Raw genomic sequence first — 24,743 nt, forward strand, 5'->3', positions numbered from 1 at the left:
AAAGTGGATTCAGCAGCACATGGAGCAACTTTGGCTTGGGGTGTGCAGAAAGGAAAAGCAGCGAGGGAAAGGAGACAGGTATACACACAGAGATAGCACTGGCACATGCACAGTATATGATGAGAGATGAAAGCCATATGAAGTTCTTACCTCCCATAAATCCCAAGGTAAAGACTAAGCATGTCAAAGAGCAACAAAAATAAAACATGTTTATATGTGATTATTTCAGTGAGTACAAACATTACAGATGCTGATCAGACTGAAGCAGACATACACATTCAACAGCACTTATCTCTGCACTTTTTAAAAATATTTTTTTAGTACCTGAATTTATACACCCCTCCCCACTGCACATTCAAATTTAAGGACCAAGGCATTTGAATAAGGGTTTTTTCTACCTCTAGTATGAAGAGAGACAGCCACCAAGCCACAGTTGGTTATCAGTGGCAGATCACGTAGCTAGAAAACAAACCTCATGAGTTTGTGGTCCATCAGGGTTAAATACGCTCCCATGTATCCCCTCCACCCAATAGAGTTAGCATGGTTTCAGAACAAGTCTTCAACTGGTATCTTTGGATCAGTAGTGAAATATCTTAACCTCTTTGCCATAGTGCCCACCCTATAGGAAATAAATTTGACTGCTTTGAAAATTAGGTGGTTTTCGCTAGGTTTTGTACTGTGGTTACCATTAAAAAGTACTGGTTTCAGACCCTTTTAATGACTTCTGAAGCTAATAATAAATACATTAAAACACTAAATAAGCTATTGCTGAGCAGTTTTAAAAAAAACACTCAATATAATATTTGTTGTTTGCCGGAAGGGTAACAAATAATTCCATTTTAAGCCAAATGTATACTCATATCCTATGCCAGTATACCCAATTATCTAAGTTATAACTGGTGATTCAGGAAAAAAAAAATCCCAGTAAATAATATTTTTGGAAAAAAGCTTATCCTAGCATGCAGGTTGTTCTGTCAGGTAATCAGACACGAAACGCCAATCTGCCCACTTAAAGTTCCAGAAAGTGGTAGCTTGCCATATTGGCGTGTATCAAATCATGATAATAACTAGTATGTTGCAGATACAGTGTTTTAATTTAGAAGAATCAAATGCCTAATGTTTGATCTCTCTCATAAGAGAGGTCTTATTGCTAAAAAATCTGTGTCATACAGGTCTACTTGGTATAATGATACTGGAGAAATACTGTAAACATCCCAATTATATTTATTACAAATTTTAATGGCAACCACAAGTAAAAAATAACCATTTCATACTTAGTTGTCTCGGTGAGGACAACAGCCAAATTCAGGATGCTCTTTGAAGCTTCCAGCCATTTAGATATAAGATGCAGTGCAGTCCACCTGCCTCCAACAGCGGACAGGACCAGGTACAGGCCAAACCAGAATTAGGCATCTTCCTTTTTGATGCTCCACTGTGCAGCACTATGCTCAGGGAGGAAGCTACTTCTTAACTATGAACAGAGACTATGTTAACCCAGAAAAACAAGGGCTTCACATCTCTTGAGTATCCGTCTACAGCTTTATTCACCTTAAGTAACAGCAGATTATCAGTGTCTGTTTATTAAAAACCTCTTTGAGAGCAATTTATAGCAGAAGCACAGAACTGAAGCTGAATTCCCATCCACAGAGTAACAGTTTAAATCCATATAGCATACAGGATGCTAATCTAGGGAGGGATATACATTAAGTTGAACAAGTTGTCAATCGGTAGATCATCAGAGCAAAGCACAAGCATCCCACAAACACCTAGTGCCAGGCTGTGGCCAAGCTAATAGCCACCTGATTCTCACTGGACTTACACATCCAGCAGAGAAGACCAAGGTGTCCATCTGCAAGGCACAGGTCTGAGCATCCAGCCCAGCTACCCACAGCTCAGGTCCACGTTATCATTCACGTGGGTGGAGGTCATGCCACACTTGGCAACAAGTCAGTTATGAAGGTAGAAGGAATGGTGATATGAACCAACCTGGGAGGCAGGTGTGGGGGTCTTCCCCACAGTGGCATCTGGTTTAATGGGATCAAAATCCAGATCCAACAGGCTGGCTCCCTCCTGGAAGGGCCCAGGGGCATCAAACTTGGCAGCAGTGAGGAAGAAAAGCAGTACGAGCATTAGACACACACGCGCGCACACAGTAGGAGAAGGATATGTGATATCCAGGAGCTAAGGCTGCAAGCGCAGAAGACACGGTGGCAATGCAAACACCTGATGTGACTCCTAACTGCTTGGTGCCTACAATCACGGGCAATTTGCATGGGTGCCACTGTAAACCAAACCTGAGCTTTTTCCATAGGACTCATTCATCTTCCCACCTGGCCAAATGAGCTGACACAGTGTAAGCACCTGACCTGCTGTGGTCAAAAGGATCACTGCCACTGTTGACTCAGCAGGGCTTCTCTTCTATTTGTATTTATTCCCCATAGCTCATCCAGCTGCCTTTGCACTGAAGGCCCGGGACAGACTCCCTCAGTCACATACAGAAGAGCTGCCATCCATACAACTTATCTTAGGAACACAGATCCAGGCAGAAAACCATTCAAACTGCTGGAAGGCAAGTCCGAGACCTCAGGGTTAACTCCTAAAGCTCCCAATTTCCTCCTGCCTTCTGAGACAGAAATACAGAACATGGCAGCTCACCCTAGCTAAGGGATTTGAATCACTCCACAATCCAAAAATGCTGGTTTCAATGGTTTCCATTTCTGGACATGCCTGAAACATGCACGCACGAGTCTTCTAACAAAGCATAAATTTGAGAGGCTTTGCTATTCTCTTCAAAGTCAGCAGAATAACTCCCTTTGATTGATTAACGCTCTAGTTAAAGACAATGATGACATATTCGCTACCATTAATAAAACAGTCAGTACAAAGGACGTGAGTCATTAGTATTCAAAACTGAACTATCACTTTTGGGTTTTAGATTTAACCTAATCACTACAAGACACTCCTTTCTACTCAGCTTTGGAGGAAGCTGTTCTCTCCAGGAAGTCCTGGAAGATTTGCCCCTGTTTCCACTGACCTCCCAGCTCACTGGCCCTACTGCTTCAGCTGCCTTTCCAACAACGCACAAAGTGTGGCAGGTTGGTCTCCACAGTTATATCAGAGCCTCACAATGGAAAAACTCCTGGAAAGTACCAAGAGACACCCTTTAAGACAAAGTCCTCTGAATACAACCCATACTACCATCATTTTCACCTCCTCTAGTTTCCTCTTACTCCAATTCTCTTTTAGATTTTTCTCTCCCTTATGAACATCTCTTTTTGAGCCCCACAGGGATGAGGACAAGGAACCAAGCTCTCCCATCTCATAATAATAAACGCTGACCAGAATGCAAAAACCAACTGGCATTTTAGTACACTCCTCCAGCACATCCAGGCCACTCATCAGAGAGGCTCCAACCCCAATCTTTAGCTTTGTTTGGTAGTGAGACATCAAAGGCTTCAGTCATGGAATAATCTTACCTACCATTTAAGACTTATGTGCAAGGGCTATCACCCCTTGCCTTTACCCAGATCTCCCACAAGACAGCTCATTGGAGCTAAGACATCTGACAGGAATGGCCCTGGGCAACACACCAAAAGCTAGTGGCTGTTGGTGCTTCAGTGAAGATTGTTCTGGCAACCAGAGTCCTCCCTCAGAACTCCCATCTGATTGAAAGTCACAGCAGATCCCGTCCTAGGTCAGAGCACTGATCAGGTGCAGAAGAGTACATCTGACTAAGGGCTGGCATTCACATGGAAATATATGATACAAACCACGGGGCAGAGCGAGCTGTCCATTATGATACAGGAGAAGAAAGCACAGAAAATGAGAGCTGCTCAGCTGCCTGTGGTCCCCACCTTCCAACACCAGCGTCGAATCATCTGTCTGCTCTGTAGACATTATCTATTGCAATGCAAAATCTGACATGGACTTCCTTCCCTCCCCACTCCATCTTTGCTCCTCAGCAGCTGGGTGGAAGGTGGCAAACCAAAGGCAATGTAGCAGCATGATGCAAGAAAAAGTTAGGGAATGAGTCACAGATGAGCAGTGATAGAGATATTACTTGTGCATTAACAAGCATTTAAGAAAAAAAATATGTATATATATAAAAAAAAAAAATAGATGGAGGTATCTCATGATACAGCCAGAAATCTGGTCAGGCTCCTACATACATAAGGACTGCCATTCTCCTAGATCCAACACAGAATTCCCCACCCTTGCAGTGATGTAAATCAAAAGGAAAGCAAAGAGGAAAATATATAATTTGAAAATGTCTTTCCTTTTTCAGGGCTTCAAAAGGTGCCACATGACAAGAAAGAAATATTCTGATAGGAACTGCTGGCTGGTTGAAGAGTGACAGACACTGTCAGCAGTCCTTAATTCACAGAGGCACAGTTCTGCCTCTCTAACCTGGAGGCACCTATTCTCTGGAAAGAGAACTTCATGCAATTCCTGTTGGCCTTTCCTGTGCAGGTGTGGGCTTTAAACCACAAAGCCGATGTGTGAAAAGCACAAAACTGCCCTCTCCCAGAACTGGCGCAGAAGCCAGGGTCAGCACTTGGGGATGTACAAGAGCAGAAAGCACATGCTTCATCCATGCCCAGGATCAGTGGGTCTGGAGGGAGCATATCATGGGATATGAGTGGAGCCATAACCCATGTGCATTGCTGCTGAACAAATGCAGTGATTACTTTCTGGCACCTTCAGCAGTTGCATTTCTCCCATTTCTTCTATGAATGAAAGCTCTCAAAGGGCAATGTGTTAGTCAAAGCTGCCTTCTAGCCACCCTCCCCTCTAAGTTAGCCTCCTATCTAACCCTTTGCCTTCTGAGCTCCGATGCTGAGCTTGCTTTCCTCCTTCACCTGACCAGGTTTCACGACACCTCCAAAGAGAAGAAATGTCAAAAGGAAAAGTTCAGAGGCAGACAAATAGAAGGCAGGGCATAGCAGCTAACCTGCGAAGGGGTTGTCACACTTATCTCAGGGACAAAATTGTCATCAAACAGACTGATGATGTTCTCCTGCTTGATCTCCTTGGAGGGGGTGACTTTTGGAGGCGGAGGCACCGGAGGCCCTTTCCTCAACTGCATGCAAGTGAGCACACGGCCACAGCACAGACGGCGACACCAAAAAAAACCAGAGACAGGAACCAGGTTAGCCACAAAAATTGAAAGTGGGGGAAATCACAACCACAGGCACAGAGCAGGGTCCAATCAACTCCACTTGAAGAGGGAGGGAGGGCGAAGGGCTGAATTGAAACAAAACAAAAAAAACAACCACATGCCTCCAGAGAAGGTTTGGCATCATTAGTTACACTTCAGCCGTGGGCAAGTTTCCTTCTGCAGAGGAGAAGCGTAACACAATTAATATGCATTGACAGGACATGCATACATAATTAAAGCATGTGCAACCTTCAAAAGAACCACTGGGAAGGGAACAGATCAATTACTGAGAACATGATTCAATAGACCAGATCAGCACTGTCTCCCTTTGCCGTACTTACCATACGAATGAGAAGTCAGACTCAATTTCTCTTATTATGGGTACATGACCATGAGGACAGACTCTGATCTGCCCAGTACTGGTTCCCTGGTGCACTGGTTATCAGTGTACCGTAAGAAAGGTCAGAAGGAGCTCGTGATGGTGTCTTACCACTTCTCAGCTCTAGGCAAGAACAATTCAAACTTCTGAGAAGCCACGACTGCTGTGGGCCCAACTCTGCTCTCAGTTTCACCAATGAGCATTGACACTAATGAAGTTGTGTTTCCCAAATGGAGATCCCACAGAACGCATAACAAAGTCTGACCCTGTAACTCTAACCCATCCTAATACCCACCATCATGCTAAAAGACAGCCTGACACTGCATCCACAACCCCGCAGGAAGCTGTGGTAGATTCTCCCCTAGATCAACCCATCCACATTGTTTTCATGTTTTCCTGTGGCCAAGGCTCAGTGATCATTTCTAAATCAAATCAAACTTTGAGAAGCTGCCGCTGTGTTGGAACAAAGCAGCCATGTAAGTTCCCAGCACCACAACAATGCTCACCAATGACAATGCATTTCTATTTTGGTTTAGAATTACTTGATTTTTTCATTGTACTGAGGGTCCCAAGGTAGCAAGACTCAGAGACCTGACGACGGGAACCCAGAATATCAGTGTCAGGCCTAGATCTGAAACACAGCAATCCCCAAATCTTAGTCCTGTATTCACACTCCTCCAGCACATAACTGAGCTCTACACGTCACTTATTCATATTGCCAAGGATATGCCCAGTTTTCTACAGGGTTAACCTACGTTAACGAGTGTGAGTGAGTATGCAATCACACATTTACCACTGAGGAGCTGACTAAGGGAAATAATGAAAATAGTGTGTTCACTTCCAACTTTTCACTGTTAGCAGAAGGTGGTGTGTCCGTATTTCCTGAGAACGATCCCTTCCTGAAAATCCCCTGCTTGCCAGTTGCAAGAAGGGACCAGAAATTTCAGGGAAAAGCTATTCGCAGAACAGAGACACCATCTGCAAAAATGGGAGGCTCCAATTACAAACTTTAAAGACAACAGGATTGTATATTCGTGTTGGGTTATACCTGGAAATTCATCAAGCACAAACAACTTTGCTGCCTAGAATAAAACAAATCCTCCAAAATTTTCTGCTGACTTGGAACGTAGTTGCACTGATTTCAAAAGCGTCATTACAGTGTTTCAGTGGTGTAACTGAGAGCAAAAGTCTGACCGTTGAAACTTCACAGACCCTTAAAGTCCTGTGTCATCGTCGAACTACTCAGTGCAGAGAGCTGATAGCAGTCACTTCTTCCAAAAGACAGAAATAAACTGTTTTTGAGAATTAACGGACAGTAAAAGAGCTATTTTTTTGGCACAGGGAACAGTTCAACATATAGTTAGTATTTATTTGGTCTCTTGTTTTGCTCCCTTTCTCTCCACAGCCTTTGCTTATGGTTTGCATTAGTATTTCAGACAGGAACAGGCCAGAGAATTGTACTTGTTGCTTTTTGCTCCATCCTGCCCCAGGGGATAAAGTCCCTAGCCTCCCTAGAACAAATCACTTACCCATACATCAGAAGAAATGACACCTGTGAAGATTTCAGCATTAAAGCCAAGCACCGCTGAGAGAGCAGACACGTGTGTTTTCCAGCTGCCTGGCAAGCTGACACACAGTTTCTAGACTTTATCCATACAGACACCAGGCTTCGCTCCGAGTATGAAACCCCTGTCCTTGTCCTCCCTCCCTCCGGAGCCAGCTCCACCTCTTAGCACCTAGCATGAATATGGAGCGGAGCTCTTGTTCTTCACTGCGGTGAGGCCTGGGAAGATGAATTAAATACAGGTCGGAAAAGGCTGCCAGGTGGTGGCAGCATTAGCTGCAAATACCATTTCAGTCTTGCTTCTGGCCCAGCTGAGGTTCCAGCCAGGGCCGCACTGGAATATTCTGCTTGCTCAACAAGGGGTGCCTCCAGCCCCATTCCTGTGGGCAGGAAGGCAGCAAGTGAAGGAGAAAACACTTGCAGGCTGGCAAAAACAAGGCTTATGTGTGCTATTTAAAGGACAGGGAAGAAGCCAAACTCAGTGAGACAAGTCCACAGGCAGGGTGAGTGAAGTCTGCAGTGAACAGCTCAATAAATCTGTACAAATGTCCCAAATTTTAATCAAGTTATGGCAATCTCTGAAAAAAACAGGAAGGCAATTCTGGATGCACTATCCTCTCTCCCCCATACACATACCCTACTCCAAGGTCCTAGCCAGGGTGGTAGCGAAGCCGTTCTAGGCTGTGCAATGCTGAGTGGTGCAGAGACCCTGGAGAAGTCCTGAAAAGACATTGCCAGGCATCCACACATCTCACAGGGCTGGAAAAGATCCTTTTGCCAATGTAAAAATATCCCCTTTTTATCCCTAGATAACCCTGAAAATGAAAAATGCAGTGGAGGGGAAAATATTGTGAGAGGCTATCCAGAAACAGGAGACAGCCTACACCATAGGCCTGGATTTAGAATCACGCTGTTACTTATGACAACAGCAAGGAAGTTCTGGGCTGCACCTGTCTCTTTTCAGAAGCAATAGGATTTATCTTACCAGTTTGGCCAGAACCCTCCTCAGCTTTAATTCTTCCTGGAAGACTCCTCCCTGGTGTCCCACTTACTGAAATGCGAGGATTGGCACCAGACATAATTTTGGCCTAGTTACTAATTTTGCCTACTAAACTTTTCCTGACAGCAATAGAGGGATGGGAAGAGGAAGCAAATGTTTTATTTTCTCTAAATCCCAAAGCAAAACATACCACATGTTGAGTAGCAGGAGCCACGTCTTCTATTTTAGACATGCCACTGGGTGTCTCCTGTGTAAGGAAAGGACTAACTAACAAAGGCCACACGGAAGGCATCAGACTCCATATAATGGACAGTTTTCTTCCTAGTACCCACCTAATTTCTTCATAGCATAAGAATACAATGTCTTTATTTTTTAGCATAATATTTTATCTTGGGATTAAAGTAAAACATCATGCAAAGTACAGATGTTCTCCTTATCAATATTAAACTTTTTACTTTGAATCTTCCTCAGATACAGAAGTTCTTGAGAAGGAAGTGGACCACTGAATTCCACAGATTACATTTGAATGTAAAGAACAAACTTCCTCGCCTAGCTACAAAATGGATCTTCTTGGCCATCCTACTGGACAGCAAAATGTATTACTGGCCTTCCCCCCGTAGAGATATTCAGAGACAGCTTAGTTCTTCCCTATATGATATAGACATGACCAATGAGCAACTTGCATTCTCAGGAAACAGTGAAGGAGAACTGTCGTGTCATATTCTCTGTGCTCAGTAGCAGGAAAAGGTCCAAAAAAACAACTGATGGATGTCTTTGACTCACAGAGCTTGTGCCATCAGCAGTCATAGTGCAGAGACATGGTCAATGTCATGGGGACGCTACCTGAGATGGTGACTTTGGGATGCTTGCCCCAGGTGCTTCCAAAGTGGACGATTCCAGCTCATGGTTGACAGTCTTGGTCTCAGGGCTGGTGATGGGAGATCCATCTGGTGGAGGCGAGGGGCTTTTATTTGCTTTCGCTGGGGTGCTGTCACTGAAGAAAGTGGAGAGAGAAAGGGAGAGAGAGGGAAAGAGAGAGAGAGAGAGAAAAGAAGTCTGAGCCAGGCCTAGAAGGATTCGTGCCAACCAGCGCAGATCAGTGGCCTCCATCTCTTTGCTTCGCTGCCCAGACATGTGATGAAGACACTAGAAGCCTCTACAAGCTTCTGAGAAACATCTTTGCTGAGTCATTTGCAGTCCAACACACTGCAGCAGCATTACTGTGCAGCAGGCTTCTCACTAAATTCCTACTGCATGGATATACTTTGCCTCAGACACAGAAAAACAAAACCCAAAAAACAACCAAGCGTCCTTAATTCTGCTAGATTCTAATGTAAGTGCCTGACATTAAGTCACAGTCTTTTAATACTGGGGAAGCAGGTAAGGGAGGGAGTTCTGTGCAGCTCATTTAGTTTTAAATTCTACAGATAAGAATTTTTCTACGTGGTAGTGTACTGGCACCTGCATGGGTTATGACTAATAGATTCGCAACACTTGAACTAAGGTTGTAATCATATTCCTCCAACTGGCTAAGCTGGAAAAGGGGCAAAGTAGCCAGAGGTTGCACAGATCATTCCAGACAGCAAAGAAACAGTGAGATTCTGGCTACTAATAAAGATTTCTCTATTATGGAAAGTCTCCCCAGCCTTGTTTTCAATGATGAACCCCTTCTGCCCTTGCCTTTCCAGTTGGTCCTTATTCCAGAACTGTTTCTGATACACAGTCAAAAGGCATTCTTCAGGGAATTAAGATGCAAGGAGCACATGCCATTTATTTGTTCATAACTTGGCCAGATTTGGACAGATTTTTCAAAGAAATGGCAAGAGGCACACACTTTTCCCTAAGGGCATGCCCTGGCCAAATGTCAAGTCTGTGTTTCAAAGTACAGAATCATGAGAGATTTAGTAAGAAGTTGATGACCAGAGAATTTCAACAGGGACAAAGGTAAAACCATTTTCCCAGCCTAATTCTCAGGAACAGCTGAATCATCTTGGCTGAAATTCGGCTCCCAAAAACCAACTAATCAATTTATCTCAAGTCGTGCAGAAGCACAGACAATGGTAGGAGATATTTTAGCAGAAGTGGTTAGTTTGGCAAAACTATACACAGCTGAAACCAGAACATTACAGAATATTGCAAAAGGGCTGTGCAACCTCATCTACAGGGAGTGATATTTGCCTCCACTTATAAAGTCACATTTCTTGTGAAGTTAAAGGCCCTGGAGGAGGCTGAAAGGAACAGATCCTTTCTTCCAACTTGAGACAATAAATCCTAGCTCAGAGCCAGGACTAGAGCAATGCAGACCTGATTCTGCAGGGACATCAAGCCGATTATTTCTTTGTTCTGTCCCAAGAGAGCCCCGAGCTCCAGACACATACATCCACTCACACTTGGATGCCCGAGGTGTGGTGGTCTTTGGCTAACATGCATGATGGCCTCATTCCTAAACACTCATGAGTAGGGGGAAAGCAAGAGGAGGAAGGGATGGCAAGGCATTTCAACAAACCTCCCCTTCCAAGCAAGCATCTCCCCCTGCTCAGCATTCCAGCTTTCAAGCTCCCCATCCCATTCCCTCTTCATTCACTTCACCCTCACCCATTCCCCCCCACTTTTGCCCCATGTCCACACCCCAAATGCACATTTCCCCTCAAAGCGCTTGTTCTCAGGTCTGCATGCAGGTCAGATGTTTCTTGATGACACTGATGCCAGCAGCACACCAACATGATGCAACAAACCCAATGACGTTCTCTGCCAGCAGCTCTCAACCGGGGCACACACACTAAGGGAAAAGGAGAGAAAGGAGAAGGAAAAAGGGAAGAGAGGGGACTAAAGAACACGTATGCCAACCCCTGCAGCTCTGCAGTTTGACTGGTATGCCTACAGTGTCCTTCCTCAGAGATCCTCAGAAATCACTTCAGAACAGTGGGTTGTGTGAAGGATTCTGCAAAATTGACAAGGTTGTGCTACAGATTAAAAGAAGTAACTGTTGGAGGGTGAAGGTAAGGAAGTCCTGCGTGAAATAGGAGTCACCAGGGAACAGCAGGAAATAACAGAAAATGTCCTCTGATGCTAAAGTTGGGGAAAAAATACTGTTACCTTCTCTAGAGTTGAGAGGACCTTGGAGAAGATGGGGGATACAGTGATCTACAGCTAGACTGCCAAGGCTCCTCAAATGCCCAGACTACACTGGGAATATTGGAACTACTGGCTATCAGCTGGCCTACCATAACAAGGGTAGGCTTTTCCTTCTATGGACCTGAAGAGACCATTTGTCCCAGTGAGAAAGGAGTTCAGGCTTATTTTCTAAAGGCCATGACACAGCTTTTTAGTGCCTTATTTCTGGTGCCTGGCAGTGACTTAATTTGGAGATATATTGATAAAAGGCTCCCACATGAGAGGCAGCCCAGTTTCTTCCCCTCATCCCGCAAGGGCTGAGAGAGCCCCACACTAAAGCCTTCATTAAGTCAGTACTATTTACAGCTTGTTTGATGTGTTGGCTGATCCCCCTAGGAAAATGCCAGTGCTAATTTTGGCTGAGACTTTTCCAGCCCCCTAAGCAGCACCTTCATTCCTGCACTTGTTGCTTTGCACGCATTTAGCCAGTGCAACCAGCATCAAGCAAGCTTGTCACTGGGGTCCTCTGTCCTTCATGGGTCCCCAGGGAGCACACACTGCCCACACAGAGCAAAGTCCTGTCTCCAGACCGACTGCTTGCTCCAGGAAACCCAGGGAAAAGCAAGAGTGCAGGGACTGTCCCCACTGACCAAACGTGAATACCACAGTAAAAACAAGTCAAAAAAACAAGGTCATTTCTCTCTCTTTTTCCTTCCCATGAGCAATTGGGAAGTGATGCCAAATCCAGGAATATTGGGAAGGGAAGGGGGTGTCAACTTTCTTCCACAAATAGAGAGCAAGGAACAGGGTCTAATGCAGTTACTGCAGCTGAAGGGAAAGCCAAAATCCCCCAGACTCTTTTAGTGCTGCTGAGCTCCCAGACCCCTCATGGGGCTGCCTTATCTGTTCTGGAAGACCGAAATAACATCTGCAAATGGGGTTCCCGTGTGCTTGTAACAATCCTACATTAGAGGATGAAACCTGCTTTCCAATATGGTAAAAACAGACCAGTCACCTCCTGCCAAGTTCTCAAGTTAAAAAGAAAAGAAGGTTGGCATCTCAACTAAGGCTCAGACAGGCCTTAAGTAATTGATTTTTTAGCACCAAAGCAGGCTGGATTATTATTTAAAAAAAAGAGGGGGCAGAAGAAAGGAGGAGAAAGCACCCACATACCCAAACATACGGTGGCACAAGTGTACATTCTTGCTGCAGATCCCAGACCCTCCTTTCCTTGCACCAGGGGCTGCACATGTATCTGTGACCCCAGCAGCTACTCTGACAGCAGAAACCCCCAGCACAGGCCAGGTGAGGCACCTTAACTGCTGGGCCAGTTGGACTTTATCAGGGCAGAGCAGGAGCACACTGTGGCTAGAGTTCACGGAGATGAGATTTACTAGCTCTCCCTCTGCTGTAGGATCCATCCATTCTCAGTTACGTGAAATATTAAACCTCCTGCCTAGCGCAGGTACAACAGTGGTCTGACCAGAGACGGACATCAAGAGTACTCCAGTGAATCCTTCTTTTCCTACAGTAGAAAACCTCAAAATAGTAACACCACAAGACATTCCTTTACTACTTTTCATTTGAGGACACAAAATCAAGATTTGCCCATCAGCTTCCCTGTGAAATTACCATTCCTTACCCTCCCAACGTCCCCCTTTACAAAGGATGCATAGCAGAGACAAAGTGAAGTGTTGTGTGACTTGCCCTAGTCAGTGGGAAGCCAGGATCAGAAAAGCAAGGATCCCAATCCACCAGTACTTGCTTTTATTGCTGGTAGAACATCAGATTGAGAATTATAATTTAATTTTTTTCTTCCTATAAGGACCCCATGGAAGGAGTACCAACACAAAGACTAAGAAAAAAATTAGAGGAAGTTTCCATGACATTATGCAGCAATTCCCACTTTGCTCCAGAGCACGTTCTTGTCAGAGTCCTTGACCTTGGCTATGGTAACTCTAGGCATTGTGGCAATCCAGTTATTCAATGACGTCACTGTCTTGAAAGGCAAGATGCTGACATTACTCTTTATATAAGACAACAGGCTTCCTTTTCCTTCAGTCCTGCACAAAATTTTTAAATGCATGGAGCAAGACAGTGAGGATCCTCAAGAACAGAGCAAGTAAGGAGCAAAGCTGGAAGTGTCCTTCTCCCACCTCATCATCCTCCCAACTGCAACAGGTAGATAGAACAGGACTTCTGAATGTGAAAGACCTGCCTGATGGTCCTCCCTGGCCAGGCAGGGAATGAGAATGCAGCATTTCAGACCTGTTCTAAAGGGCAAGCCCCACTAGGTGAAACTAGAAGCTGTTAATCACCAAAATTGCCCATACTTCCCATGGAAAACCCAGCACCGCACTTTCAGTCACACAAAACCAACCGATCAGACAATGTCTGAGCTTTCACACTACCTTCTTAGATAGGAAAAGAAGCAAGGATTCAAACCAGGCACACAAGCAGTTAATGGGATTATCCAGACACAGAGAAATCTCAGCAGGACCCAGCAGGCCACGAACACATCGTATCATGCAAAGGACCCCTCTCCCATCACAGGGTTAACACGTGCCAGGCTGTTAGAGTCCAGCAACAGCCTCTCCGGTTTTAGGAACTAAATCAAACACGAATTGAAATGCTGCTCTCCGTACCGGTACCTGCTCATCTTTTTCCTCAGCCTGGCGAACAGTTTAGTTTTCTTTCTGTTGAGGATGGCACGCAAATCATTTCCGTTACAGGATGGCACAGTCAAACCAATGAGGATAAATTAAGCTTCCAAGCACCCATTCATTTGGTGCCACAAAGCTCAATGTAATCAAGATGACAAGTTATCTCTCTCACACACACAGATATACACACAAAAAATACATGTATACATTTTCCTTGGTTCCTAGAAAGCTATGGCCTGGTTTGGAGAGGGTAGGAGAGGGCTTTTTGTGCCTGTCAAAGATCTGCATACATGCGAGCAAACTAGTTTTCCCTGCACATTGCAATATGGGGCCAGGGTGCACATGGAGAAGAAGAAAAAGGAAATTGTATAGACCAGCAGAGAACTGTAAATGTCCTTTTTTTCACAGGTAATCACAGCTCCTCACTCCCCCCTGTAAATATTGGTACACAAGAAACAAGCTCCCCATTCTCCTTTACTAATGCAATCTGTGCATAGTCTTATAGGTGGAAGCTAATCAGCAGCTTTCCTACTATGTCTTATTCCGGTTAGTCCAATCATACTAGGATAATGCTACAGATCTCCTAGGTCTTGTAGGCATCTGAGCCCTGAATGTTCAAACTCTTTCAGAAACAAATCCCAAACATATGTCTGAGGTTCCCAGAAATACATCAGCTGCTCTGTGCTACTGTGCTACACAGCCAGCATCAGATTCATCAGCCACAGTAATATTTCTGTAGGGCCTCGCATGAATGCCACAGTGATGTGCACAGATAATCGCCTCTCTTCTCACACCTCCTCATTCATTTCCTGCCATTGTATCCATATCCAATCCCCTTCCCAGTAGAGAAGGCTTAGGGAAGCATCTGCTCCTACTGCAGACCACAATGAGCAATCACATCAGTGAGGGCTATTTCCTCGTGCACACTCTCGCTCCAGCCCTGCCCCACAATGAGAGGCCAGATGTGCAGGAGAGACAGAAGTGCCTCATAGCATTTCCTGGTCACTGCAAAACATATTTACTATCCTGGCAAACCTTTGCTACATCCTCCTACAACACCCTGCTCCACTGTGCTCAGGAGGAAGAGTGTTGCTCTGGGGTAGGTCTGGCATCTCAGCCGAGATGCAGGGAGTAAGTGATGAAGCAGCAGCACTCAGATTGCAACCCACACAGGGACCTCTGTGTGCGCACTCATTCTCGGTTTTGTAGTCTTGTAGCCAGCCAAAGAGCACAGAACTGCAGCTGAGAGACCCGTTACAGCCCCAGATGAGGCTAGCAGTTTGTGGGGGCAAGAATCTTGAGTACAGATAATTTATTCACTAGCAGCTCTTTCAGGGCAGAAGCTTCATGCCACAACAACAACGAACATGTCTGGGCCAGGCTGTCACTACAGCTCGAAATCACTTCCTTGAGGAAGAAAGTAAGGAGGAGGAAGGAGCTGGACAAAGCAATGGCTACAGCCTTCATCCGTCCTGTTGCCTCATCCTCTTCCAAGGACCCTGGAGGATGCTGCTATCAGAGGCAACATGGCACATGGCAGCAAGAGGATGGGCACCACGGCCTCCTCACAAGGCTTCGGTCTTGTTGGGTTGTGATGATCAACAGACACCACACGCTAACTTGGGAAGAAGATATTATTTTCAGAAGAAGCATTCCTACTAGCATCTTGGAAATTTGGTGTTAGCAATCCAAAATTCAAGGGCCAAATTCAACTCAAATGTCCTCTTTTTTAGAGCTGGCAAACACCACATACATTGCTGGAACAGGACACGCAAGTCATCTATGCACAACTGCAAAAGGAGGTTAAACAGGGAGGAGAGACAAGGGAGCACAGAGGTCTCAAGATCTGATCTAGCCCTTCCGAATGAATGCACTCAGAGCACAGCTTGCCTTTACTTCACGCTGACTTCACCTCCTCCCTCCATCAATATACCAATTGAGGACTTGGGCTGTGCTCCTGCTCACCCGGCATGTGGGATTAGCAGCAGCTGGAAGCCAGAGCCTGACACTGTTTCATCACTCACGCATTTGGATGGGAGCCACACAAGCCTCATCCAGAGCCCGACCTCTCCCTCCCCTCTCAGTGCTAGAGAATGTGCAGACTTGCACTTAGCCATACAGGACTGGACCCAGCTGAGGAAAGAAAACTAAAGGCCTGGAGGACACTCACTCCTTGCATACGTGCAGATTGGAAGTGCTCTGAGATCAGGAGGTCTCATATTAGCGAGCCTGCAACTACTTCCACAACACACACAGAGGAAATGCACCTCAGCTAGGTACACAGGAGGGGCATAAGGCTTTGGAAAATGGATGGTTCCAAGTTTGGAGGGCCAAAGAGGAGGCCGGGGAAACAAATGGGCTCTTGGTGCTCAAGCTCACAAGCTGCAGGTACATGGTGGCAGCTTTTGAGGGAAAGAACAGGACAGGTGCCGGCAACTGGACCCAGAAGGAAGGGCAGCTCAGTATTACATGTCAGTGCATGGAATCTGACTTTAAAAAAGCAGACCTGAGTCAGTTGCCTGAACATCGGCACCCAGTGAAAGTTTAGGAGGCCAGATGCTATTCTAGAAAGGTAAGATGTATTGCATTGTGTCCCCCAGCCCCAAGTGCAATCTTGGACACGCTCTAGCGAGCTCTGGCTGCTATATGCAGGTAGTCAAATCACTCCCCAGCTGACAACATGGAGGTTTCAATACCCCTAGTAGAGACATCCCTGTCCCTCCTCCCCTGCTGAGGGAAAGACACTACTCTCACAGTTACTGACCTGGGCTGTGCTTTAACGGGGAAGGCGTTGCCTGAGTACTGCTTGTCTAGACCCAGCAGGACATCATGGAGGTTTTGGTTCAACTGCAAAATACAAAAACAAAAGAAAGAAAGAGAATGAGAAAAGAGCCCAAGTGCCAGAACAGAGTCTGGGCTGGCCTGCCCAGGCTGACCAAACACAGGGTTGTGCCTGGACATGCGCACATACTCAGGTATCCCAGGAGAGGACAGCCCTACATCTGTTTCCACTCCTCTGTGGGGTATGAAATGCTACAGCGCTCAAACGGCTGAGGAGCTGCTAGCACTTCATGGGATTGCTGTCTCCCTTACACATCAGACCTGCTTATAAAGCTTGGGACATGGCCATTTCAACTGTAGAGCGAAAGGCAGCTGGACTTCCAGTCAACAACAGGCCTTGACTTCACAGGCTGTCTGGGCCATCTAGGTTTGAGCAGAACCTGGATATCTTTGCAGAAATGCTATATTAGGGGTTAAACTCTCCCTGGCACCAAAGGCTGGAATATTCACTCCAGACACTCCTATTCTGAAACAGCCAATTCATAAACAAGATGAGATGCCAGATTTATCACTGGTAGGAGGAGAGATCCAATGCAATCAACATTGGAGGCATCGTGCCGGCAACACCAGCAGTTAATTGGATGTTATAGCAGTAATAAGAAACAGATGGTTCTTATGGAACAAAGCAAAAACCCTGCTCTCATACAAAACTCCTCAGGAAAGAAAAATCCAAGACACGATAGAAGAAGAGAATTCTTGTCTAACAAGCATCTTTCCCATGTTTCACTGAATGTGAGTTAACAGCAACAAACTGACAATTATAACAATCCTCCCTACTCTTAACAATCAGTTCATCCCTCAGTGGAGAAGAGCAGGCTATTAATTGGAAATGTCCCTATGAAACATCAGCAGGGCTCCAAATGGATGCATTACACCAAGGCAGAGGGCCCCCGACTGCTGGGAATTGAAGGACTATAATGTTGCTTGTTGCTTAGCGGCTGTCTTGTTGTCAAGATGACGTTGGGGAGGGAATACAAGAGTTTTCCAGCTGGGCTCGCAGTCACTCATCAAGATTAGTGCAACGTTTACAGAGGGCGTGCAACTCTTAGGAGCAGCGTACAGGCCTAAGGAATTCAAGACTTCTTTAGCTTTCAAGTGAAAAAACAAGAACGTATCTGTAAATGAAAGTGGCAGTGGGGGGCTTTCCCACAGACTGTTCCTGAGGTCTCTGATGGGTGCTGGCACACAGCACCAGGACCCAGCTTGCCACCATCAGGTTACAACACTGCTCACTGCTGTGATTCCCAACTCGTGGCCAACTGGTAGCCCATGCAAGGGCCATGCTAAGCACTCAAATGCCTTCTTTTGGGTCACAGGACAGGAAAGAAGCCAAAGCAGAGATGTACTGCTGAGAAGTGCCTTCTTAGGGACCAGACTGAGGTGGGTCTCAGTCTTCAGCCAACGTGCAGATTCCCTGCTGTTTTCATCCCCACAGTTAGAGAGATGAGGGTTCACAGCAGCTTGCTGCCAGGCAGCAGAGGAGAAGGCAAATAGATACCAGGCTGAGTGAGAGTGTCCAGGTTATAGGTTACAGATCCATAATGTAGACAAACTGAAAAAGGCAGCAAGAAAGAGGCCTGAAAGCAGCTTCTCTTCCCTCTGCGGACCTGCAAATGAGACCTGCTAGGTGACTTGAACTCCCCCCACTGCATGGCCCTGTGGTCTCTTCGCTGTGCTCCATCCCTTTACACGACTATCTCAGCCTTTCTCCCAGGTGGGTCAGAAAAAACTAAAGGTTAACATTTTCCTCTGACATAGGGCAAATGCTCTGGTTTCTACAGCCGTTTTTTTTCTTTTTTTGATAACAGTGAGAAGAGGGTGTATTAGTAGGATAAGCTGTTAGTTGCCTTACCTTGCTCATTTCTTTATGGAAGTTCTCTTCTAGGCCTGCTATACTCTGGAATGTGTTGACATAGAAACCAACACGACTGCCAAATGAAAAATGAGACAGAAGAACTTAATGGACACAATGCTCTCCCAAAAACTTTCAGTTCTGCCCCTTTTGCTACCTCCCACCCACCACTCCCATTCAAACTCAGTTCTGTCAGATCTGGTACAAGCTGGAAGGGAAGGGCGGCAGAGAAGCACGAAGGGGGTGATGGAGCAAAGGCCACGTATGGGGCAAACACGTCTAGGAGGCCAGTTGGGATAGGATCTGAATTTGTGCTGGCTAAAGGGAGAGGTGGATACAGGGCTGGGGGTAAGAAGGGGGAGGAAAAAAAAAAAAAAAGAGACAGTGGTAGGGTGATAGAAAGCAAAAGAATAGAGGCTGTGACACAGATGGAGTGTGGACAGAGCTGGGGGAATTGGCAGGACGACAGTTATTAATTCACTCTGAAGTCCCTCAGCACCAGGGGAAGCAAAAAAGCATGAACTGTTGGCTTCAGGGGCAGAAGAGTAAGAGAGCACAGGCTAGGCAGAGAGCGCAATAGGAAAGCAGAAGGATCAGCTGGATAGCAGGAGCCTGTGAACAACCTGTGGCACCTTAAAATCCCAGCAGCTGCCTGCTGCCCTCCCTCCTCTAGCCAGCCTGCCAGCTGCCAACAGAGAGTGCTGTACCAGCACCCAGCTGGAGGAGCAACAGCAGGAGGGAGATGCTGTCTAAGGGCAGCGGCATCACCGTTCTGCACATGGAACCACCGCACTGCCTGTATCCCTCCCAGCTCCTTCCTCAGTCAGGCTTGCACGCTGCTTTGAGCAAAAAGTCCCAACACAGACTGAGAGGAAAGGGGAGTGAAGGCAGACAGCAGCACTTTGCTTTCCCACCCTGTTGCCACCCAGACACAATCACTGCATTTAAAAATAAGAAACTGGGCCACTCCTAGGAGGATTTTGCCTGCTTTCCACTGTGCTCTCCCCATACATCAGCTTCTGCCTCCCTCCGCTTCATCCTGCAAGCTAACGTCGATCTGTTTCTTTCTCCTCCCCTTTCATCACCATACTCACTGGTATAGCAAATCCACGGTCTCTCAAGTCTTCCTCTATTCTCTCAGCCTATTTTTCTCTGCCCAGACTATGTTTTGTTAAATAGAGCACAACAGGACAGTTATAACCACTAGTTCCTCGCTGAGTCCTGTGTCACATAGCCAGGAGCACATTTAGAGGCAAGGGAGGGCAGCCATACCAGGATCCTCTCCTCATCTTTGTTCACCCAAAGCAGAGCAACCTGTCCTCTCATCTTCCTTCTTGTGTCAAACCTGCTGCTTCACCAGGTGCTCATAAGCTTGCATGATGAGACACAGTGATCAAGACATCACCTCTGGGCTCTCCCCAACCCTGGTGACTGTATAAACCCTCTCTGATATCTCATCTTCCCTTCATCAGTCAGCTGACATACCCACTCAGCTGCAGATGTTCCTTCCAGCCAGCCAGCTCCACACCCAAAATCTTAGTGACCCAGCCTGCTCTGTCTGCTGTCCACAGCAGAAGTCGGGTCATTGCCCAGGAAAGTTGGGCAGAGTTGGTGGGGCAAAGGGATTAATCAGACAAAGCATAGAAACACAGTTTCTCTTTGTGGTAAAATTGAGTTTTTCATGAGAGTCATGAAGCAAAGCATAAAAAGCCCAGGGCGAACCTGTCTGGAGGGAATCCTTGGATAGACTGTCTGAGGTAATCCAGAAAAAAAGAGCCAGCCCAAGCCAAGGAGAACAGTGATACAAGAGCTTGGCTCTTTGCTTCTTTCCAACCAGCCCTTGGGAAAACTTCCAGCACTCACCTATTCCATAGTGAGGGCAGCTCCTCTTGCAGATCAACATTCATTTCTTCAAACACCTTCTGAGCCTTTACTAACTCTTCTTCAGCCTTAATAACAGAGAAGGGAGATTGTCAGCTCCAGCACAGACAAGTACCCTGCAGGGCTGGGACAACTGTCACTCTTTGTGACTTCTTTGGGAGACCAGGCAAAATTCTGGCATGGGGTTATCGCCATCCCAAATGGGTCTCCCAGGAACCAGAGTTGCATTGCACGTGACCTGATGCCCCTTCAGTTTGCATGTGTTACACTCAGGTTTTCTCTCAAGGGATTTCCCTGTTTGGATACTCGGAAAGTAATTCAAACATCCACTAATGTGTTTTAAGTTCTTTAAGTTTCCCTGGCTTCAAAAACTGAATAGAGCTGGTCAGGCAGTTCAGCCTCCAGCTTGGAAAGAGATGAAGATAATAATGGCCCCTGCCCCTTGCCAGGTCTCTGAAAGTTGAAATCCATCCCAAACGGCGTTGAAGAAGAGTCCTCCCTCATGGGGACCCTCTCTGCTTGGGTAAGGTCATGCCAAAGCCCCGTCTCTTCTGAGGAAGAGAGGAGGTCTGCATCCTTGGCTGATACAGCTCTCACAAAGTTGACTGGAGAAACAAGGAAGGGTATGCAAAGCATGAGTTGTGCCAGCAGGAGGCCAAGCTGGGGTGCGTGAGCAGCAGGTCTTGGTTTCAGCAGTCTCACATACTCTCATTGGTGAGGATCTAATACAAGAGCAAGCCCTAGCTGGCTGTTGGACATCAACACGAAAGGAAATAGGCCTTGTACAGGACCTCCTTCTCCCAGCTGAGAGTTTAAATTTGATCTGTCCATTTGACCTAGACACTGACAGACCCCAACACCGATATGTGAATCCTGCCAGGTTTCCGTGACAAAAAGGATGATCCTGGTTTCTGTTGCTGACAGGTGACGCCAGCAACAACCACATTCCCCTTCCTGTATTAGTCCTAGGTGACCTCTTCCCCTCTTCAGTACCCCAACTTAAAACTCAAAGCTTGCTAATTAAACCTTTTCTATTTGGTAATTTGCAACAGCACCACATTCTCCCATAACCCTGTGCAGTGGGACGCAGGATGGCAAACACGAGCAACTTTACAACACATCTTAACAGAAAGGTCAGCACGAGTGCCTACTTATGTGTGACAATGTCAGGAACATCACAACGCTGCAGGGCTCTGCAAAGAGCCCAAAGGCACTGGGGAACTGGATCTCTCTATGAGCTTGCAGTCAGATTCCTACCTTTTCTACGAAACAAAGTTTTATCTTCCTTGTGCCAGCTTACTGCTCCTTAGTGACAGCTATGTGCAACGATAGGATTGATGGGACAAAGGACTTAAAAATATTTTGCAGTTCACAGTCCTGTTCCTCACAGTGTTGTGTAGGATCCTTACACTCTAAATTTCTCTCCTGACTTAGGAGCAAGCCACAGTACCTCCTACTTTCCAGCTAGCTCCACCTTTCAGAAGGCTGCTCATTGCTGCCAAAGGCAAGGCTAAGACTTTGTACTCAAGATCAGAAGAGATAGTTTCCGCCAGAAAAAGACACAACTGGGATGTATTCAAAAGTTAAGTAGACCTTGTGAGGAACAGCCAGGGGGAGAAGGGGCCATGATGCTTCCACCCAGAAACCCCTGTATTTCACTGCTACACTCACTGAAAACCCCAACATTTCGAGAGAGTTTGCACAAAACAAACAAAAAGCCCATTTAAACAGAGACACAGTTTATGCTGGATCAGAGACAGTGATCACAAAGACTCATTCTGCCTTAAAATCCCTCTATGAATGAATGTTTCTAATGGAACCATTTTAAAGGGAGGAAAAAAAATCCCACTCCATCCTTTGGCTTTATCTTACTCTAATTTCCAAACTAGACTGGTACCAGAATCAGCTCAGGAGATCTGATAGCTGGGAGATGAGGCACCATTGAATGCTGTTAGCTTTTCAGATACATTGAATATTAATAATAGTCTTTCCCTCTCTCGTTTACCTGTTCAGAAGGTCAAAGAACCTAGGAAAGCAATGTGTGAATATTGTGACATCCCGAGGCAAAGGCAAAATCAGCAACAGGCAACGTTCACTCTAGAGTAGCTGTAGGAATCAGGGATCCATCTAGTGCCTGTGGCTCAGCTAGCGCTCAGTCCCAGGTACAGCATTGAATGAATTCTTTGCTCCTTTGTCAGCCCAGGGATCTTCTCACCAGTGGGATTTATTTTGCTTTCAAGCAGGGGTCCTGACACCGGATAGCCTGGACTGCTTCCACACAGAGCCAAAGACAGACATCAACTTGATCATGAGCCCTGCTAGAAGAAAAGCCAGCTCACACAGTACGGTGGGGAAAGGAGGAAAGACATCGCTTTCAGGGGCAGAGCCCATTGCTACCATAGCTGCACACTTCCTATTTCAGCTGCCATCCTTGCCAACCTGATGGAGAACTGAGGCAGAAAGACGTAATGCCCAGGTCCATGAAATGTGACCTCAGAAAATTCTTCCTGTCCTCTCCCTGCCTGAAAGGGGGAAGGTTTGAGCAGGAGCTGGACAACACACACGCTTTCCTGACCTTCCCCCTAGCCAAGGCTCAGAGTGCCAAGCACAGCCAGTCCAGTTGTGACGGGGGGGCAGTTACTCCCCATCATGTTTCTCCATCATGCATCTCAGAACTCATGAGTGACTGGCAATATCCAGCCTAGTGCTTTCAGGCAATCTGGTCACCATTTCCCTTCAAAAACTGTGCTGTGAACTGTGGTAATTACGCACTGCTCAGTAAATAGTTTAGACATCCATGAAGCAGGGGTAAGGAGGAGAGCTGGGCACCCTACCAGTCCCGCCCTTCAGAAGGGCAGCACGGCGTGCTGGCTTTCCCTACAGACAGAGATATCATTCCGTTATCGCTGCAGCACCAAGGATGTTGCTTTTTAGTCTGTATTCAGCATTTCAAGGGAGCTTGGCAAAAAGGCAAAAATTTGCTGTTCTAAGCCATTTTCCCTTTTGTTTCAAAAAGTACAGTCACCAAAATTTGTAACTGAGAGCTGCAATAGCAAACCCCCCAGGAGACTTTACAGAAACCCACCACTGTGTTGTTTTTGTTAGTATCTGCTGAAGGCCTAAAAAGCCAGCAGTTTGCATGCTGAAGGGAAGGCTTGGGTTTACAGTAGAAATAATAGGTCTTGCTGACTTCATTTTTGCTTAGGGGTTGTAAAATTATCAGAGAAGAGACAGCACCACAGCTGCTGGTAAGGGGAAGGGCTTTTTTTTTTTTTTTTTTTCAGGCTTAACATTCTGAAGCTCTTCAATAAATGCAGAGTTATCAACCTTCCCGCTTTTATCAAGAGCTTAATAAGATTTAGGGTTGTCAGTAACGCCTTCAGTCTTGAAGTCATGCAAATATAAAAACTGAAGCCTTTTCTTTTTCCTGCCTGCTCACATTTGTGAAAAGCTGAAAAAATCTACAAGTTCAGAATACAAACTAATCTTCTTCATTGAGTTTTTTTTCCTGTTAGTCCCCAATCAAAATATAAATAAATAAACCAAAACCCAAAGATTCACGCAAGTAGAAACAAAAAATTAACGTTGGCAATGGTATTATTTAGTTCAAGAGTGAAAGAGCAAAAACTTAAAGTATAATTTAATTTGAAAATATCTGGGGTGACTGAAAATATTAATGTCACTTAGCAGGAGGTTAACACCCCCATGACACAGCGGGTGGAAAGATTACATACCCCCTGGTCACCTGCTTTAGGGCAAAGCCACCCAGTACAGTGAAATTATCGATAAGCTCTCAGTAGCCCACCTAAGCTCAGAGTGCAATGGATGAGGGAGTATGTGTAGGTACTGTTTCTCTAGGCAATTTGTGGGCAGTAGTATTACTCCCAGTCATCCCAGCCAGTCTGAGAAGGAAAAATGCCCAAGAGCTGATTTATTTATTTATTTGTGGCTTCCGAAATTTCCCGTACCTGCTTTCTAGTCCTCCAGAAATACCGCCAGCCAAACAGAACAGTCAAGAGCCACAACCACGCAGATCGTTGCCAGCGTGGTGGAGGCACAGGAAAAGCCGCGGCAGGCTGCCAAATGTCCTTCTCCCTTCAATCAAGAATGAATACATATTTCCTCCCTTTGCTATTCATCTTAAGCAGGACTGCTAACAGCTGTTCTTTCCCCAGACTTTATTGATGTGGTAATCTAGTCTTTTCCCTGATCTGCAGTCGTAAACTGTGAAAAACCTATGTGCTTTATAAGGTGAGAGCGATTTAGTGTTTCTAAGCTGCAATTCATTCAC

At 45.9% G+C, this 24,743-nt stretch overlaps 1 protein-coding gene across 16 annotated transcripts in view; it reads right to left on the reverse strand.

Moving 5' to 3' along the window:
- Positions 1-24,743, reverse strand: part of BIN1 (bridging integrator 1) — a 101,123-nt gene that overhangs the window by 15,065 nt on the left and 61,315 nt on the right. For 3 of the 16 annotated variants that reach the window (XM_054829885.1, XM_054829888.1, XM_054829899.1), the window contains 8 exons: positions 20,435-20,520; positions 18,572-18,647; positions 16,643-16,725; positions 13,867-13,911; positions 8,945-9,095; positions 4,952-5,080; positions 1,987-2,094; positions 151-174 (listed from right to left, as the gene is read on the reverse strand). In XM_054829885.1, the coding sequence (XP_054685860.1) occupies positions 151-174; positions 1,987-2,094; positions 4,952-5,080; positions 8,945-9,095; positions 13,867-13,911; positions 16,643-16,725; positions 18,572-18,647; positions 20,435-20,520 (702 nt within the window). Of the gene's footprint in view, positions 1-150; positions 175-1,986; positions 2,095-4,951; positions 5,081-8,944; positions 9,096-13,860; positions 13,912-16,642; positions 16,726-18,571; positions 18,648-20,434; positions 20,521-24,743 lie in introns of all 16 variants that reach the window. The other 13 variants (XM_054829884.1, XM_054829887.1, XM_054829886.1 and 10 more) reach the window with 7 other exon arrangements.

This window comes from Grus americana, chromosome 6 (genome assembly GCF_028858705.1).
Source record: "Grus americana isolate bGruAme1 chromosome 6, bGruAme1.mat, whole genome shotgun sequence".
In the NCBI taxonomy this organism is placed as follows: domain Eukaryota; kingdom Metazoa; phylum Chordata; class Aves; order Gruiformes; family Gruidae; genus Grus; species Grus americana.